This window comes from Muntiacus reevesi, chromosome 20, assembly GCF_963930625.1.
Source record: "Muntiacus reevesi chromosome 20, mMunRee1.1, whole genome shotgun sequence".
Taxonomy (NCBI): domain Eukaryota; kingdom Metazoa; phylum Chordata; class Mammalia; order Artiodactyla; family Cervidae; genus Muntiacus; species Muntiacus reevesi.
This window is the reverse complement of record NC_089268.1, coordinates 40,378,032-40,397,642: the sequence shown is the minus strand read 5'-3', so window position 1 is coordinate 40,397,642 and position 19,611 is coordinate 40,378,032. Positions and strand designations below refer to the sequence as shown.

Here is a 19,611-nt window from a genome sequence, read left to right as displayed (position 1 = left end):
GTGGAAAGTAAGATATTGCAGACTCAGATTAGCTCCAGGACAAGGACAGAATCTAGCTCTTAAATCAACATAACCCCTTTTCTCTTACAATCAAGATCGCTGCAGCTGAGCCATACCACCTTGATAGGTCTCAGTTTGGTTGTTAATTTCTTAACCTCTGAGGATATGCCTTGTATCACCTTGAGTACAAATGGGTGAGGGGACCAGTTAACTGGAATGAATGCAGGCGGAAATAACTAACACGTCCTGTGCTTAGAGACCAAAACTGTCGCGGCTGCAAACAGAAAAGGCAGCGCTGACCCCCGGGACCTCTCTCTGAACTCCTCCTCCTCCATCAGCTGTTCCTCCAGGGGCAGCCGGAGTCTACAACCCGTGAGACTATCTGGAGAAGCCTTGGGCCTTCAACTTCGTTAAAAACCGCAAGAGGTGTGTGTGGGGGGGGGGGGGGAGGGGGCGCGGAGGGGTTGAGCGGAACTAGCGATAAGCCCAGGGCGTCCAGCTGAGTAGCCCCCAGACAACTATAACCGGCTCGGCAGCTCCAAGGCCTATTCCACGCCCCGCCTCCTTGCTCCGCTCCGCCCCGGCGACGTCCACGGGGGCGGGGTTTCCGCTTCCGGTGGCGGATTGTTGACGCCTGCGGCTGCTGCGGTGGCCACCGGGCCGCTGGGGAGGGGCCAGTAGGGAAGGGAGACGGCGCAGTGACAGGGCCGCCGAGGGTGCCGCTGAGGCGACAATGGCGGAGGGGCGAGAGGAAGCCAGAGGCCGTCCTCCCGGGCAGGACGACGGCGGAGGGAACCAGGAGTCCGTTCCTTCCCTAAGAGGCCTTCCTGCCGCCGCCGCCCCACTGTCCCGGGACGGCCCACAGGCCGAACCCCAGGCCCCGGGCCGGCCCCCAGCCTCGGGCCTCGCGGCCGCGGCTAAGGAATCGGAGCCGCCGCGCGAGCTCGAGAATCGCGGGGAGGCGGCCTCCGGCTCCGACTCTGGCTTCGGCGCGGGGCTGCAGGAGCCGGCAAGCTGTGAGGCGTCCGAGGCCGCGGCCCCGCCGGAGAAGCCGGCGCGGCTGAGCGCCCGCGAATACTCCCGGCAGGTGCACGAGTGGCTATGGCAGTCCTACTGCGGCTACCTCACCTGGCACAGCGGCCTGGCCGCCTTCCCAGCCTACTGCAGCCCCCAGCCGCCTGCGCCCAGCTACCTCCCGGCCGCCGGAGCCGTGGCCGCTCCCCCGGCAGCCGCCCCGCCGCCCCTCCAGCTGGGCTATTACAACCCCTTCTACTTCCTAAGCGCCGCGGCAGCCGGGCCCGAGCCGGGGGCGCCCGCCGGCATCACCACTCCGGCTCCGGTCGCCGGCCCGGCAGCCCGCGCCCCTCACCTGCAGCCGCCGGTCCGCGCAGCCGCGGCCACGAGGGTGGGACCGGCCGCCGCTTCGCGAGCCCCGAGCGAGACGGGGCGGCAGGCAGGTGAGAGGCTCTTCGGGGCACGTGCTGGGGTGGGGGTAGGGGCGGGAGCCCGCAGGCTCTTCCCTGCGCTTGTCGCTGGTGCTGCCGCCGTTCGCCGTAGTTTCTCCGCGTCTCAGTTCCCAGGGTGTCCAGCGAGGCCCGTTTCCTCTTTAGACCTGGCGCTCCGGATCCATTCCCTTACTCCCCGGACTAGTCGCTTCCAAATGTAAAGAAATGTTTGCTCCTCAGACCACTTGCTGCTACCTTGCTCTCCACGTTCTGGACTGAGACCCAGAGCTTAATTCTCAGATGGTAAAGCCGGTTTGGGGGGAGAGGAGGTGTTGGCCGGTAATAATAGATTTATAGTTTATAACTTTTATGAATTAGCGACAATGGAACTGACGGATATTAGAGGAGATTTTCATGAATTCAAATGGAATTATGAACCTTGGCTTAATCCTGTATATTGTCTGTATAGTCTTTTTACTTCTGTATGGATATTAGAATGTTTTGAATTATTGACACCTTTTAGTTTATTATTTTTGTTTTATTCAGATAATATGGGACATGACCTAGTTGCCTGAATTTGATCCAGAATTTAGGATGGCAGCTTATTAATCACTGAATTTGTTAAATACATAGAAAGCGGGACAAATGAGTAGGGGGTAAGGTGAGCCGCACAGGGTTTAATTTTCTGCCATAGGCTTGTAATTACCTGGGTTCTCATTTGAACCCCTGGTGAAATGTACTGAGTACTTTAAATGATGAAATTTACCTGTGAAATAACTTTTAAACATTAAGGGGGTAAAAACAGCTTTAAATTGCTATGAAGTAGCATTGCTGTGTTTTAATAACATGCCCTATTGAAGTCAATACCTGTAATTGTTTCAAGGTTATAAAAATTTTTTATCAGTAAGTTGTACCTTGACTTTACATTCTCCATTGCCTAGGTTGGGTTCCAAGGGAACGATTAGCTTTCCTAACTTTTTTTTTTTAAATTTACAGGCAGAGAGTATGTTATTCCATCCTTGGCCCACAGATTTATGGCAGAGATGGTGGATTTCTTTATTCTCTTCTTTATAAAAGCGACCATTGTCTTAAGCATTATGCACCTGAGTGGAATAAAGTAAGTTAAGGCCACTTGCAGAAAGGTTTTAACATCTACTGATCTAGAGGTCTTGCTTTTTTTTCCCATGCTTGCCAGTGATTGGGTAACTTGTTTGCCAGGGTCAACAATTTCTTTATAGGAACTTTGTCAGATTTACTTTCTTATTGGTTTTAAGAAATAACTACAAAAGAGAAAAACAATAAACCCTGCAAGATGTGGGAGAATTTCACCTATAAAAGTAGGTAAAAGCTATCTCCAACCCTGGTTTGATTTTATTCACTATTTTCTTAGGGTAGGTACAAATTTTTCTCTTATAACTGTTTTCAGAGTGGAGTACCCTAAAGACAAAGGCATAAACTGTTAATAATTAGCTAGATGCCATTTCCAAATGGGGCTGCCTGTATACATCAGGCAAGTTCTAAATGAATTGCAAAGTGAGCCATTTATTTGAATAGTCTTCCTTTCAGAATAATAGTCATAGTAGCAGTTATCACTTGGTAAGCACTTTCTACCTCCTGGGCTTTGTATGGACTTTTTTTTTTGGCCACACCCCGCAGCCTGTGGGGTAACCCGCACCACCTTCAGTGAAAGCATGGATTCCACTGGACACCAGGGGGTCCCTGTATGGACTCATGCTCTTGCTACCACTAGTAAGTGAGATTAATACCTCCATTTTATAGAGATTGAAATTTGGACTTACAAAGGTTAAGCCCAGAATTTACAAAGGTAAATTTAAAAAAATAAAGAGTATTAAGTTCAGACCCTGGTGGTTCAATTTGAGGGCCTTTGTCAGGAAACCTGAATGGTTACCATGATTATCTCTCTCCCTCCCTTAGCCCCTACACATTCAGTCAAGTACCAACTCCTTTCTGTCAGGATTTCAGTTTTCATCATCAGTGCTTCTCCCTAGTCCCAGTCACATCATCACTTGCTTGGATTGTAACACAAGTCTTCTAACCGATATCTCAGTTTACCATCTCCTGTCTTATATTTAATCTCATAAATTCTGATTCTGCCACTCTGCTGCCTTAAAATCCTTCAGTAGTTTCTCATTGCCATCATAAGTCTTAATATCTTCATGTTTTAACAGATACCCTTGTTTCTTAAACTCCCTTCCCTGGTGGCTCAGCAGTAAAGAATCTGCCTGTAATGCAGGACATGCGGATTCAGTCCCTGGGTCGGGAAGATCCTCTGGAGGAGGACATGGCAGCCCACTCCAGTATTCTTGCCTGAAAAATCCCATGGACAGAGGAGCCTGACGGGCTACAGTCTGAAGGGTCACAGACTTGCACATGACTGAGCATGTATGCCTTATTTCTTAATCAGTCACTTCTCAGACAATATTTGAGCCATACTGAACTGCCTACAGCTTCTGTCATTACTCAAGTCTTTCTCCCATTAGTCCCGCTCTCTCAAATGTTTCCCCTAGGCGGGCCAACTTCTCTTCATCCTTCAGATCTCAACTTAAGTGTCATTTTTTCGAAGCCTCCACTAAGATGTGTTCCTGGCATGTGTGTCCAGGTACTACTCAGTGCTTCTCTGTGATGCCCTTTTCCCACTTCACTCACTCTCCACTTTATCCCCAGAACTCGTACAACCCTTACTCATGGTAGTGCTACTTATTTGTTGAATAAGATAATGTTTTGTCAAACTAGATGATTAGAAACCTAAAGATTAGTTTGTGACTTCAATTAGAGTTTATGGCTTACACTGATGACAAAATACCAATGCAACTGCTCTGGTAACACATTCTCTATAACCCAAAACTGTTTTTTGTAGGGATATCTCTAAGTTTGCTATGCATTACATAATAGAAGAAATAGATGAAGACACATCAATGGAAGACTTGCAGAAAATGATGGTTGTGGCACTTATATACAGATTATTAGTTTGTTTCTATGAGGTAAGCTACTGACTTCAGCAAATATTTAACAATATAATTTTAGATTATCAACCCAAGACAGAAATATTGTAATGGAGATTTTTAATCATGTATTTGTCAAATGTCTTTTTTCTAAATTTTAAGATAGTACCTTTTCAAGTTAAAATTTTCTGAGCGGAGAAATTGTACAATTTCTTGGTAATACATTTCAGTCGTTTGTCCAAAAATATTTTAAGTTGGTTGTGGAACGTATAATGTGTTTTTCCATAGAACCAACTTGCTAAGAAAATGTAATGGCTCATAGAGAAATAACTGCAATAGACATCTTGTGGTATTTGAGGATATTAGAGACCTACAGAAATGCATTAAAAGATTAAACTTTAAGTATTTCTATGGAATTCTTCCAACTTGAAAATGTTAAAATGTGAATCACATGGCAGGAAAATACAGGTATAGTTGAGCCAGTAAACTGTTTTACAACTGTCCTTCTTTCCTTAGATAATTTGCATTTGGGGAGCAGGTGGAGCTACCCCAGGGAAGTTCCTGCTAGGACTTCGAGTTGTGACATGTGACACATCAGTGCTTATTGCACCAAGTCGGGTTTTAGTGATTCCGTCCTCAAATGTTAGCATTACAACGTAAGTTCTTTTCTTAATCTACTACATACTTATGAATTACCGTACTTAAAAGTTATCAAATGATGTGACTTACGAAAAAGTATTTTTAGGATGTTGGTTCTTCATGGCATATAATAGGCTTAAGTTTAAAACAAAGTTTGAATGTTTTTCAGTAACACTGATTGACTCCTTTTCAGTATACACATCTTCAGGGGTAAGCATTTTATGAAGTGAAGGCCACAGTCATGAGAGGATTGGGGTGTGGTGCTCGGTGTATCAGTGCTCCGGGCCTAGCTTTGTTTGTATCCTCTAGATCTCTAGTTATGGAGTTTAGTTAACTGCTGCCTTGAAGCTTCCTTTTGGTGGTAACAGCTGTCAGTACCCCATCTTAAATAGGCAATGGGAGTTTTGACATGCTCCTGCTCTTAAAAGAAAGAGGTTGTAATACTCAAAGTATTCATGACTAGCTGTTGGCATCTAGCTCTGGGTAAGGTGTACAGATAGTGATAATGGAAGTTGTGGAGGTGAGTAGATGGTAATCAGCTGAGCAAAACAAGGTTATGACTGGAATTGCTGCCAGAATGATTCAGAGTTAGATGGTTATATAAAGAAATATAAACAAGAGACTTTAGAAGAAGCCTGGGGTTTGTTGACAGCTTCAAAATTTCCTTATTTTTGTGATTCTAATCTTGGACTACTCCTTTTACTGAGAATCAATATTTGCTAATATTTGTTGAACACCTTGTAAACCAGGCACTGTTTTTAAAAACTGCATGTGTATTCACTAACTTAATCCTAACAGCCTTATAAGATGGTACTATTATCCTCTTATTACAGCCATGGACACAACTAATAGTCGGTAGAAAATGAACCTAAAACTAAGTCAGTCTGGATTCAGAGCCCACATTCAGCTGTTGTGCTATTCTGTAACGGTTCAGTGCACTAAAAGGCAAAACTCTAATGACAGTAGAATAATTCCCCATTCTAAGCTCCTGTTGAAAGCTTTTTAAAGCTTTCCTCAATCACAGGACAACAGGGACTTCTGTGGTGGTCCAGTGGTTGAGACTTCTCACTTCTGCAGGGGGCGTGGTGCAGGTAGAATTCCTGGTCAGGGAACTAAGATTCCCACAGCACAGCCAAAATAAACCACAGGACCCCCTAAAGAAAGAAGAGAGCTGATAAACCAATACAGTACTTTGAAATGCTGGTGCTCTTCATAGAAGGTAGAAAATGGGACTGTACTAAACCTACACAGTTTAGAAGATAGTGAAAACATACAGAAAATCAAGATATTAAAAGTAATGAGTGACCATAGAAAAGGTGGGTAAAGGGAAGTTACTCTGTTCTTTTGGCAAAATACTAGAAAATACTCTAAACTTTTTAATTGACATTCTAAGACATTATTGCTTTTCATGTGAAAGTTCTAAAAGTCTAATTTTATGTTATGAAGTCTTTAGAAATGGCCCAGGTGGTTTGATCATAATATAATGCTACTTGAAAGTAATTTAGATATAAAAGGTTAAAACTCTCAATTATACTTTGAACGTTTTAAATACATTCTGAACTTGACAGTCTACTAATCTATATGTAGTTGGTATATAACTTTATCTGATTTTTTTTTTTTGCTTTAATAGGTCCACTATACGAGCTTTGATCAAGAATTTTTCTATTGCTTCTTTTTTCCCTGCTTTCATCACACTGCTGTTTTTTCAGCATAATCGAACAGCCTATGACATTGTAGCAGGAACCATCGTAGTGAAAAGAAACGGGGTCAGATGATGCCCCAAAAAGCCATGAATTCCGTATTCTCTTCAATGACAAGACTAAATTATGTGTCAAGGCCATCAGTGTCCCTGGGTTACATTAACTGATTTAGAAATTAAAGCAGTCGATCCAGTGTGATGCAAGTGACTATGCTGAAAGTATTGATGTTACCTGAATGCCAAAGAACTTTCCAGAAGAAAAACCTATTAAGTCCAAGTGTTAAAATTTTTATATTGAACAGAAGGCAAGTGGTGTCGACATCAACAACAGAGACAGTATATACTTAAGATCTAAGGTATTAGAATTTGCTGAATGCACTTTCAGCTTTGAAATCTCCAAATGAAACTTTAAAAAGTTATTTTGGTTTATCCCAAAATGATGGAAAACGTCCAGTTGTGTTTTGTAAACACATTCATCTTTTAGTTAACATGTCTTAAGGAAACTTTCGTCTTTGATTTTTGGGGGGAGGGAGTGGGGACACACTTCATAATCTACTTAGCTCCCATCGCAGGAGGCGGTGAGTTAGCTACAAGAGAAGGGGAAGGTTGAGGCCAGCCGGGCAGTTCCCTGATCCGAAATGTTAACACCTGTACTGCAGTTTACCGCAGGAGTGAGGACTTCACAGCTATTCCTAATGCCTACACATGTATTTCAGGATACGTATTGCATGATGAAAAAGTATTAAGTCATATTGCGATCTTATTTTTTTTAAGAAAAAGGTAAGTTAGTGATTGCTTTTAATGGGGTGGGTGTGGGGGAGTAAATTTTCACTGTAAATTTAAATTGAAATTCATGTGCAGATGTTTTCCGTGCCCTAAATCAAACTATAAATATATGAGGAAAAGTTAGTCCTACCAAACTGTGGCATATTTACTGTAAAACAATATTCCCAGTATGTGCACAGCATGAAGTATTAGTGCTTTTCAGTGTTCTGAGTATAACTTCTCTTTATATACAGGATATTCACATACTAGTATTAGTTTTATTATACTCCATAACTTCTGAAACATCAAGGAGTTTAATAATACTAGCATTTCATGATTAAATAAATAGTAGTAGCCTATGAAATACTTAGCAACTTTCCCATTAGGGACTATTCTCTAAGAAGGAAGGGTAGCATGTCCATTGTCCTAAGTTCTTTGGTTCTGTGGGCCACCAGCTCATTTGGAGTCTGTCAGGGATGATGTTTTGAGGGAGATGTGTAATACTATGTGTTGCTATTTTATTCTTCTGTCGCTGAATTGTGTGTGTGCGTGCTTTTGTTAGATGGCCCAGTTAGCTGTGCTGAGATATATCTGAACTAAAAGTTGTCTTTCTTAGGCATTTTCTGCATTTTCTCTATTTTTTCCCCCCAAAACACTAAGCTGTACTGAACAGTTCATATCTCAGGTGCTTTTAGGATCAATCTAGGCTTTATTTTGGTCATAATAAATACATTGCTATATTACTGTATCAATTTCTAAAGTGGGTCTTTTTGACATTTAAAATTATTTTTGGTTTGTTTATAGATCCGTAACAATGTCCTTAATACTTTTGATTGTAAAATTTCATAAACCATGAATTTAATATAAAATTATTTTGAAAAACATCACAGAAAGCCTATTAGTTAAATGTGTTATAATACTAAAACAGATCATTCACTTGTCGTTTCTGGGAAGATAAAGTGTTATGGCCCTTCACAGTAAACAAACCAAAACCATCCACTAACTTTTTTAGAGTAGATTATTAGGAAATGTTACATAAATGGTTACATACTTAACCAATTAGTAGTGTATACATTATTGGCATATACACACCTCTTTGCCCTGGATTGGGAATTTGAGTTGAAATGTACGCTTACATACTGTGGAATTCATCTTTAATGTATACTTTCCTCTCAGATAATTGGATGGTTAACTACCTGGGCTATTTTTACTTAGAGTAAAACAAAAGTAAATACATAATCCAGTTTGATTTATACATTAAAATATTGCACATCTGCTATACACAAGTGATTCAGATTAATATCTATATAGATGCATTTAGAGCTATCTCAGGATTCAAGTTAAACTATGTAGCCCTATAAAATAAACATTATTATTCTGTCTGCCTTTACATGAAAATCCAAGTCTGATTATGAATGCAGCACTTAGGGAGATTTTGGATTCCCAAATTTGAGGGGAAATAAATGACAAAATGGGGAAGGATTTTTGGGGTGGAGCCCTCTATTTTCAGTATACTTTACTATATTTCATTTATAGGAATGCTGACTTTTCTGTGTAGAGCCTCATACTGAAGCTCTACAGCCTAAAAAGGCAAACAGAAAGCTGTCTTCATAGTATAAATACTATTCATCACTTTTACAAGATAATAAAGGGACAAAAATTAGAAGTCATGCTGAGAATACGATTTCAGTGAACATACCATACATAAAACCACAAAACAGGCAGACAATTGAGGCATCTAGAAAATCTCCCCATTCCTAAAGCAGCCCGAGTGGCCCAGGACCTCGAGACAAGAGTGACGCTCAAGCGCCCGCTGGGCCGAGGCGGCGAGCAAGCTGCGCTGCCGAGTCTGGACGCGAGAGCCAGCGCCTTCCGTGCTGCTCGCGCGGCCCTGGTCCAGGAGCTACTGCTCTCTACCTAAACACTCACCTCGTTTCTCCCAAATATTTAGGATTGAAAAAAAAAGCATTTGACAGTTTTGTTTAAATTTATAAACGTCTTCAGTGTTTGTTTCAAATGACAATAAAAATCGTTTCAACTCTTAAGATTTTTTTCCCTTAAGTAACTTGCTGGGTGTTTCATGGAGGCATAAATAGTTCCAGCAAAACAAAGACAGGAGTTGAAAAATTAAACTGCTTTTTGCTACTTGGGGATAAAGGGCTTTTTGATGGGAGCATGGGTATTAAATATTTTCCTTCTATACTTTATCACTATGAAAACAGGCTGTTCTTCCTTTTAAAGAATATTCCTAAATAATGGCATTATTCCTAAAATCTGGCAAGTATTTCAATTACTTGCCACTTCTCACCCCTCTATGCCAAAGGCCAAAATTTATCAACATGTACTTGCCTGGGTAAAATTCATCTCAAACTGTAGGCATGTTTCCTTGCAGTTTCATTTATAGTATGGTATGACCCACAAACAGTAATCTGATGGCCTGCCTAATAAATAAAAATTCAGCATTCTATTTTTAATAATTTATATGCCACCACTTTTTGTTATTGTCTCAATAAAATACCTGGTCATCAATGGTTTTGTGTTTTGCCTGTTTCTTTGAGGTTTGCTCTAGAATCTCTTGCTTCCAAATACAGCTGCTCTAGCATTCTCTGCCTTCAGGAGATGAGTGCTTTCAGAAATAGAAGTCTATCCAAAAAAAAAAAAAAAAAGATCATCCACTTTGAGGTATATTATTTTAGCAAGTCACTCAAGTTAGCTGTAGATGACTAAGCTTTTGATGTTAAACTAATCCTGTCCATTCTGTAAAAGCTGTTAACCATTCTAGTCACCGTGCAAGATATTGAAGACCCACATGACACATGAGGAACAAGAATTCAGTCACAGCTAGTCAAAGAGGTGGGCAATTTAATCTTATTCCAGTCTTATGAGCATTCCCTATTCAAACATTTACAACAAAACTAGATCGACAGGATCCTCAAGAAATACAAGAAAAACAAAACAGGTTCCTCAAGAAATAAAAAGATAATAAAGGATAAACTTAAACGGAGTTAAACTACAGTGTGGTCTGAGTCCCGTAGACAATGTGCTGTTAGGCACCCAGCCACTCCACTCTGGAACTATAGTGGATGTCAGCTTAAGTTTCTAAAAGTTGCCCCACGTGAAAAGGAAATGAAAGCTCTGACATAAAGCTGTTGTATGTAGCTAGACCCAACACATTCCATTTTTCTCACTTTTACTATACCAAGTTTGTTAGTTTCCATTAGACAAGGCCCAGCACCTGACATACTTTTATAATTAAACCATAAATTCTTCCCCAGGTTAAACCAGGAAGTTCATGGACTGGTTATATATTGCTAACATTATTAGTCCAACACTTTTATCTCAAGTAATAAAATCCTAATTATGTGAGTAATTCTAAGAGAAATTCATAACATATTAGCTAAAGACTTACACTTCAGTTGTCTGAGCTGTACTTTTTCTTAACGCCTCAAACTGTAAATTACTTAAAAAAAACCCCAAAAAACAAAAACCTACCCCTTAGAAGTGGCATGCCTGGATCTCAGGCATCGCAAGTCTTCCAGGCACTTATTTAATGATTTTTGGACACTGTCTGAACTCAGTGAGTGCATGAAATCTCTGGTGCATAGGTCCCAGAAAATACATTTGCCACACCCCACCAAACATACTGATACACGTTCACTGAGAACTGACTCTTGCAAATCAACTGAATTATATAAACATACCTGATCATTCAATCTTTCTGCATATGGCTTTCTTATTGTCAGATTATTTTCAGTTTAAAACAGTTCCTCATTGATCCAGCATGAAAAGTGGGCTATCTATTTTCTTTCTATAACGTTTCCCCATCTTCCACAAACAGCACTTGACTTTCATCTGTGTATGGAACCCAAGACTGCTATTACAGCCACAGGGTGTGGGTCTGCAGCCTGCACCAGTCTGAAGAAGAGATACGTCTCCTGGACTTCAGTAGGGAAAGATTTGTGGTTGGAACTAGCTACCAGGAGTGTATTCTACAGCTGCCATGTGCAGCCTGAGAGTTAAAGCAGTCGAGATGAAAAAACAAGTCCCAAGTCACAAACAACTCTAGCCCTACAGATTTCAGTTCTGGGGGGAAAGGAGACTTCATTTTTAAAGATAACTCACCCTATTTGGTTTTTGGTTACTAGCTTTAAAAAATGAGATATTTCTAGTACATTTTTAATGAAAAACCTTTCCCAGAATAGAAAGCTTAATATCCCCATCCATATATATGGGTCTAAAACAATGACTAAGACTGAGCAAACATGCAATTTAGTTAAGCCATTAACACCCCACACGTTTCCAATTTACTCCATTAGTATTCACCATCATCTCTTGCCCCCCAAACAGGTTCATGTCAAACATTCATTATTTAATAAGTTGAGAATTATAAATAGAAAATTCCTACTCCGAAGCTAGCACTTGATGATGGCCTAAGACATTTCCATAACAGAAATCATTTCACTTGGAAACAGAAAAGCTCAAACATTTTAAAGTACTGACTTTAGACTCTACCCACAAGTTCAATAAAATAAGTCACCACAAAATTGTATGTTCAAATTGAAGAATAAAGTTATCAAATGTTCTCCAAAGAGCCCTTTTATGGGCAAGAACAAAGAAATCTACTTCTTTAAAAAAAAAAAAAAAATTCCATAAAACCACCCAAAAGAAATTGCACAGAAGGACCATTGAAGTTTTTGTGGGCTACTTTGGGTATGTATCTCAAAAAATTCAATCAATAAACACTGTCTAGTCACCTATGAAGGAAGATACAAGTACAAACAGAAATGGTTGTTTGCATTTATTTTCTACTTTAAAAAGGTATGGCAATTTATATGCAGAGTAGGCATGATTCCTAGCACCAGACAAAATGCAGCGAGTGTACCTTCAGACATTTCCCTTTCACTTAGGAGCTGTCCAAATCACGTAAATGTATTCTTTGGAATTTCTCTTCTAACTGACCACTGTTAACTTCTATAAAAAGATTCCCTTCCACTTACACTTTTACCTTCACTATAATTTAACACTAGAACAAAAAATATTTCATAATTTTTTATTGATGGCATTTATCCCATGGTTTAACATGTTAATTATACTGTAATAAACATGGCTTTAATATTAAACTTTTCCTTATTATCCAAAGTCACCACAGTCCATTTCAGTAAATATAAAAATATATGCTTAATACTTTGTACAATACTGGTTTTTGGTCCAAACAAAAACTGGATCAGAAAAGCCAATAAACTCATTTTAAGAATCCCCAATTTTTTTTTTTTTTTTAAAGATTTCCAAATGGATTTAGGCAACTTTGAATAATGGGATTTACATAATAAAATCTGAGACAAGACTAAACAAACAACAAAAAAAAATTTCTAACACAAAATTAAAATTTCAAGTTCACAGATTTATGTTATGCCAAAAAAGTACAGAAACAAGATTGTATTTACACAAGTTTCATAATAAAATAATGAAAAAGGCAAGACAGGTGATAGTCAGAAGAATGACAATATAGAAATAGCATATAATTATTAAATGTAGAACGAACTAGATCTAACAAGTCCTTAGCATGGACCATTCTTTAATCAGGCTTCCTCTATCAGAAAATTTTAGTGCACGATACACCCAACTCACTCACTTCACACATACACCAGCACAAACTCAGCATAGAAATCATTCATTTCAACATCCTCTAATCTATACAGAATTCCTCAGATATAATTACAATTGCAATGCGTTCCATAAACGCATATCAACGCGCACGGTGGTGCAGACGAAGAGGTTCTATACAAAGCCATTCTTCAGGCAGGCTCGATTCCTGGGTTCTGCCAGCCTAGGCCAAATCAATGAATAATTTGCTGGATCATAAAATAATTTTGCTGAATAATCAGTCACCAGTCTAGCTATTATTTTTTTTAAAAGGGGGGTGGGAGAGGTGAAGGTGGGCTTCTATAAAGAAAAAAGGAGGAAAATTCCCAAATTAAAGAAGTCCTTAGGCAGATCTGACTTCAGATAACCCAGTATTATAGTACAATCCAGTATCTGAAAGCAGGGCACCAGCCGTTAGAACAGTGTCTACCACATCATGACCTTTATTTCTTACGTCTAACAGCAGTCTTTATCTTTCGACCAGGAACTGAAGTTCCAGAAGAAGGGAACATGTTTTTCCCATTTGACCTGTGAAAAATAAAAACTCTGTAACGTGACATGATGCTCACATAAAAATCTCACAATCATAACACTGTGTGACTGGTGATGGGGGGTGGGGAGCAGTGTTAAAGGAAGCACCCTCTGTTACACCCCACACCTACACACATACGCGCGCACGCACACACACACCCCACCCCATGCTCTTCTTCTCGGGTTATGATCCTCCAAGATTGTAATATGGTAAATTAACGGAGAACGTACTTGATGTTACCTCAGCTATACTGCACCTTGGTGATTCTAAACACACACACACACACACATCTCAACAAAAAGTTCTCTTACCCCACAGTAAACGCCGCTGAAGGCTGGCTAAAGTGAAAACCCCCTGAGCCAGAGGGCTGGGCTGAGGCCGCGGGTGCGCTGGGACTTGCACCAAATGTGAACACTCCCAGCGGATTGTTGTTGGTGAAGTTGAAATTTGTAGTACTGCTGCTGCCAAATTGGAAACCGGAACCTGAAATAGTTGAAGCAGAAAAACTTCATTAAGGTAAAAATGACGATTTTTCTAGTAATGACTCTGACTTTTACATAGAAAAACATGTGAAGGGTTAAGTTCGCGTATGGTCACTTAAAGAAAATTAAGTAGCTTCTCTACAGACAAAATATATACCTGACACCCTCCAACAAGTGACCCAACTCACCATGACCAAGGGGAAAAAGGGTCAAGTGGACTTTTGACTGAGACTGTGGAATCAACATACTAAGCTCTACCTTTTTCAAAAATTATGTTAAAATCACAGTAAGGGGAATTTTACAAAGATAGGGAGAGAAAGAGACGACAGAACAAAATTTAGAAGCTGGAAGCATGACTGGAGCCAAACACTAAGCTAGTAGCAAGAGAAAGCACGGAAGTCATTCCATGTATGCTAACCATACCCACAAGGGTTAGGTTCCAGGTGCTTCTGAAAGTGAGAATGAAGACTGACTGGGAAAAAAAAAAAAGGCAGGATGGCAGAGTATCTGTTTAAGAAGCAGATATCCAGATCAATCCCTCCCCAACAAACAGGATGAGAACTCTCCTCCCATACCTAGATTAAGTACAGAATTCTAGTCTCTGGACCGGGGCACATGACACACAGAGGCAAGGATACCTACTGAAAATAGCACTAGGAGTAGGCTGAGTACAACGAATACTGAGAACTGCAGCCTTCTGCCCTGACTCAGCTTCCCAAACATGGGCAATCAGGAGTGTTTATGCCCTTCAGACAGGAGACTTGAAGAATCTTCTCTGGGGAACGTGATAGTCTAAAAGGAGAAACCTAAATATACAAACATTCAGCTCTTGGCAAGAGGACAAGCCAGTCAGATAAACCTATGATGATATTCAAATTAAACCCTCTGCCCAATGGGCAAAGAACCTCAACAGACATTTCTCCAAAGACAACATATGGGTACATATAAAAAAGATGCTTGACCTCACTAATCATCAGGGGGAATGCAAACCAAAACCACTAGGAGATATCATCTCTCAGAATGGCTATTGATAAGAAATAGCAACTGTTGGCAAGGATGTGGAGAAAAGTGAACCCTTGTGAACCACTGGTGGAAATGTAAATTGCCACAGCCACCAAGGAAAACAGTATGGAAGCTTCTCAAAAAGTTAAAGAGAGAACTACCATATGATCTAGCAATCCCATTCTAGGTATTTACCTGAAAGACTTGAAACCAGGATCTCAAAAAGATATCTGGACTCTCTTATTCACTGCAACATTATTCACAATAATCCAAGTAGAAACAACCCAAATATCCCCAGACTGATGCACAGATAAAGGAAATGACGTGTCCACATAAAATGGAATATTAATCTTGCAACCTGAGAAACACATTGACACATCTGGAGGACGTAAGTGAAATAATGCATGAGTTCACTTCTATGAGGAATCTGAAATAACTAAATTCACACAAGCTGAAAGAACGGGGCAGGGAGAGGTGGGGGTGGGAGAAACGAGGAGGTGCTGCTCAGAGCAGGTGTGAAGTGTCAGTTATGCAAGATGCTCAGATTCTAGAACTCTCTCACGACGCTGTGCCTACAGTTAACGACACTGCACTGTGCCTTTGTTGATGAGTAGATACAATTCATGTTAAACATTCTTACTACAATTAAAAAAAACAGAATCCAAACTCTATGAGTAAGAGGCAAGAAGCACCAGACATCTGAGGAAAGTATTTCATAAGAAACACTAAGACTGAAGCAGTAATAAAGAAAAGCAATTTGGAGAAAACTAAGCAAAAGCTATCAGACGGAAAAACAAAACAAAAACCTCATTGTTAATATCCTCAAGAGATCCACAGATAACACTTCTAAAGCAAAAGCAGAAGGATATAAAAAAGAACATCCACGAAACAATTTCCACTTAGAAAATAAGCAATACATGCAGAAGTAAAATCTCAACAGGTGTGTTTCAAGACAAAATTGAGGAAATCTTCCCAGGAAATACAACAAAAAGTGGGAGAAAAAGGAGAAAAATAGAAGATAAAAAAGAATGAGGCACAAAATCTCCAAAGAAGTAATTCAAGAAAATTCCCATGAAAGAAGCTTGTAATAAATAGGACACACTGCCTTCCTAACATCATCCAAGGATAAAAACGGATCCAGACCAAGGAACATTCTCATAGGCAGAACACTGGAGGCAAAAAAATACTCTAATGATACTCCAGAAAGAAAAACATATCAAAAGCAAAAATAAAGAGACTTCAAGAGCAACTCTGGGAGCTAGAACATCCACAATGGGAAAATGCCCTCAAATCATTAAAAAAAAAATGTAATTTCCATTCATTTATTCAACCGAAATCTTCCCTAACACGGGGGCAGAATAAAGATCTTTCCAGAAATATAAGGTCTCAAACTTTTCTTCCTTGTGTCCTTAAGAAATCATGGGAAGATGTATTCTCCCAAAACAAGGGCGTAAGGAGGAAAGAGATATGACACTCAGGAAACATCCCTTTAAGAGGAAGCTAAAGGGACTCTCCATTAGAAGGGTTAAAAAGAGACCCCCCAAGGGGACTTCCCTGGTGGTCCAGTAGTGAAGAATCCACTTGCAACGCAGGGGAGGCAGGTTTGGGAAGGAAGACCCCACTGTGCCATGGGGCCCCTAAGCCCACACACCGCAACTAGAAAGTCCATGCCCAGGAAGAAGAGATCGCTTGTGCCACAGCCAAGATCCTGATGCAGCCAAATAAATAGATAAAATTAAAAGAGAGAGAGAGGCCCTCAAGACCACAGTTAGGCAGAGCTAGAATGTCTGCTGGAAGGAGTAGGTTAAAAGATATATGAAGACTAGCATCACCTTGACACCAAAATCAGACAAAGGTATCACAGGAAAATAGAATTACAAGCCAGTATCAGTGATGAACATCAATGCAAAAATCCTCAACAAAGTATTAGCAAACTGAATCCAAAAATACATTAAAAGAAGTATATATCATGATACCCAGAGATGCAATAATTGTTCACTATCCACAAATCAATGTGACAGACATCAACAGACTGAAGAATAAAATAATATGATCTCAATAGAAAATATTTTTGACAAAATTCAACATCAATTTATGTTAAAAACGCTCCAGAAAGTGGGCATAGATGGAACATACCTTAACATAATAAAGGCCATTCTGACAAGCCCATTGCGAACATACTCGAGAGAAAGCATTTCCTCTAAGATCAGGAACAGGACAAGGATGCCGCCTCTCACCACTTTTATTCAACATAGTTTTAGAAGTCAATCAGAGAAAAAAAGGAAATAAAAGGAATCCAAATTATAAAGGAAGAAGGGAAACTGTCACTGTTTGCAGATGACATACTATACAGAGAAAACCCTAAAGACACCACCAGAAAACTACTAGAGCTCATCAGTGAACTAAGTAAAGTTGCAGAATCAAAATTTACATACAGAAATCTGCTGCATTTCTATACACTAGTAATGAACTATCAGAAAGAGAAATTAAGGAAACAATCCCATTCATCATCACATCAAAAAGAGTAAAACACCTAAGAATAAACCTACCTACGGAGGTAAAAGAAGCCACAGGGCTTCCCTGGTGGCTCGGCTGGTGAAGAATCCGCCTGCAATGCGGGAGACCTGGGTTCAATCCCCTGGGTTAGGAAAATCCCCTGGAGAAGGGAAAGGCTACCCACACTCCAGTGTTCTGGCCTGGGGAATTCCATGGACTGTTAAGTCCATGGGATCGCAAACAGTCGGACACGACTGAGCAACTTCAGAAGAAGGAGGAGGAGGTAAAACATCTGTACTCACAAAACCGTAAGATACTGATGAAAGAAACCGCAGACAACACAGAGGGCAGGATACACTAACTCTGTGGACCGGAAGAACTAATATTGTTAAAAGGGCCACACTACACAGAGCAATCTACAGAGTCAGTGCAACCCCTATCAAAACACCCATACCCATAACATCATTCACAGAACTAATATTTTAAAGATTTTTAAAAGTATGGACCATTTTTAAAGTTTCTATCAAATTTGTTACAATATTACTGCTTCTTTTTTCTTAATCCTTTGTTTTTTGACTGCAAGGCATATGGGATTTAAGCTCCCCAACCAGGGATCGAATCCACACCCACTGCACTGCAAAGTGAAGTCTTAACCATTGGACTGCCAGGGAAGTCTCTAATAATTTTTAAATTTGTATGGAAACACAAAAAACCCACAGAGCCAAACCCCCTTGAGAAAAGAAGACAGCTGGAAGAGCCAGGCTCCCTGGCTTCAGACGAGGCCACAAAGCTACAGGAATAAAAGCAACACGGCGCAGGCACAGGAGACAGACACGCACATCAAGGGAGCACCACCGAGACCCGGAACAAACCCACACACGGTCATCGGCACGTGACAAACGAGGCAGGATATACAGGGGAGAAAAGACAGTCACTCCAGTAAGTGGAGCTGGGAAAACTAGATAGCTACTTGTAAAAAAGTGAAATCAGAATGTTTTCTCACACTATATACAAAAACATAAACCTAAATGTAAGACCAGAAACCATAAAACTCCTTGAAGAAAACAAAGACAGAAAACTCTGACAGAAATTGTAGCAATATTTTTTTTGGATCAGTCTCCTAAAGCAAAAACAAAACAAATGGAACCTAATTAGACTGCAAAGCTTTTGCACAGCAAAGGAAACTATCAAAATGGGGGAAAATATTTGCTAATAAAATGATAAATAAGGGGTTATATCCAAAACATATGAACAGCTCACATAACTCAATATCAATGAAACAAACCACCCAATAAAAACTGAGCAGAAGACTTGAATAAACATTTTTTCTGAAGAAGATATCCAGATGGTCAACAGGAACATGAAAAGATGCTGAACATCAGAGGAATGCAAACTAAAACCACAATGAGGTGTCACCTTACACCTGCAAGAATAGCTATCATCAAAAAGAACACAAATAACAAAAGTTGGCAAGGATAAAGAGAAGAGAGAACCCTCATACACTGTCGGTGGGAATGTAAACTGGTGCAGCCACTAATTATTGCAAAACAGTAAGGCAGTTTTTCTCAAAAAACTAAAAATAGAGCTAGCGTATGACCCAGCAATTTTACTCCCAGGTACATATCTGAAAAAAAACCCCGAAATATTAATTCCAAACAATACATGCATCACAACCAACGTTTATAGCAAGATAAGGAAACAACTCAAGTGTCCATCAATAAGTTAATGAATAAAGAAGATGTAGTGTGTATGTGCTTTTTCGTGGCCGAGTAGTATTCCACCACACACACAAAAAGAATGAAATTTTGCTATTTACAACAACATGTACAGGCTTGAAAGGAGTATGCAAAGTGAAATAAGTCAGAGAAAGACAAATATTGTATGATATCATTTATCTGAGGAATCCAAACAATATAACAAACCAGTGAATAAAACAAAAAGGCAA

The 19,611-nt window shown here is 40.1% G+C and overlaps 2 protein-coding genes across 2 annotated transcripts in view; one reads left to right on the top strand and one right to left on the bottom strand.

Annotated features, from left to right (window-relative positions):
- Positions 1-627: 627 nt before the first annotated feature.
- FAM8A1 (family with sequence similarity 8 member A1) lies at positions 628-10,041 on the top strand. The gene is made up of 5 exons (XM_065912309.1): positions 628-1,457; positions 2,442-2,562; positions 4,324-4,447; positions 4,925-5,064; positions 6,678-10,041. Exons 1-5 carry the CDS (start codon positions 734-736, stop codon positions 6,820-6,822), a joined length of 1,254 nt encoding a protein of 417 aa, XP_065768381.1. The 5' UTR covers positions 628-733; the 3' UTR covers positions 6,823-10,041.
- Positions 10,042-12,294: 2,253 nt separating this feature from the next.
- Positions 12,295-19,611, bottom strand: part of NUP153 (nucleoporin 153) — a 62,310-nt gene continuing 54,993 nt past the window's right edge. The window contains exons 21-22 of the mRNA XM_065912285.1: positions 13,998-14,169; positions 12,295-13,682 (exon numbers count right to left, since the gene is read on the bottom strand). Of these exons, the coding sequence (XP_065768357.1) occupies positions 13,598-13,682; positions 13,998-14,169 (257 nt within the window). The 3' untranslated portion in view covers positions 12,295-13,597. The remainder of the gene's footprint in view (positions 13,683-13,997; positions 14,170-19,611) is intronic.

Bases quoted from the DNA above. Each gene is read 5' to 3' on its own strand.
- FAM8A1 (XM_065912309.1), top strand. From the start codon at position 734: ATGGCGGAGGGGCGAGAGGAAGCCAGAGGCCGTCCTCCCGGGCAGGAC. The intron at 1,458-2,441 runs GTGAGAGGCTCT...TTAAATTTACAG, and splicing joins CGAGACGGGGCGGCAGGCAG to GCAGAGAGTATGTTATTCCA. The intron at 4,448-4,924 runs GTAAGCTACTGA...TTCTTTCCTTAG, and splicing joins TATTAGTTTGTTTCTATGAG to ATAATTTGCATTTGGGGAGC.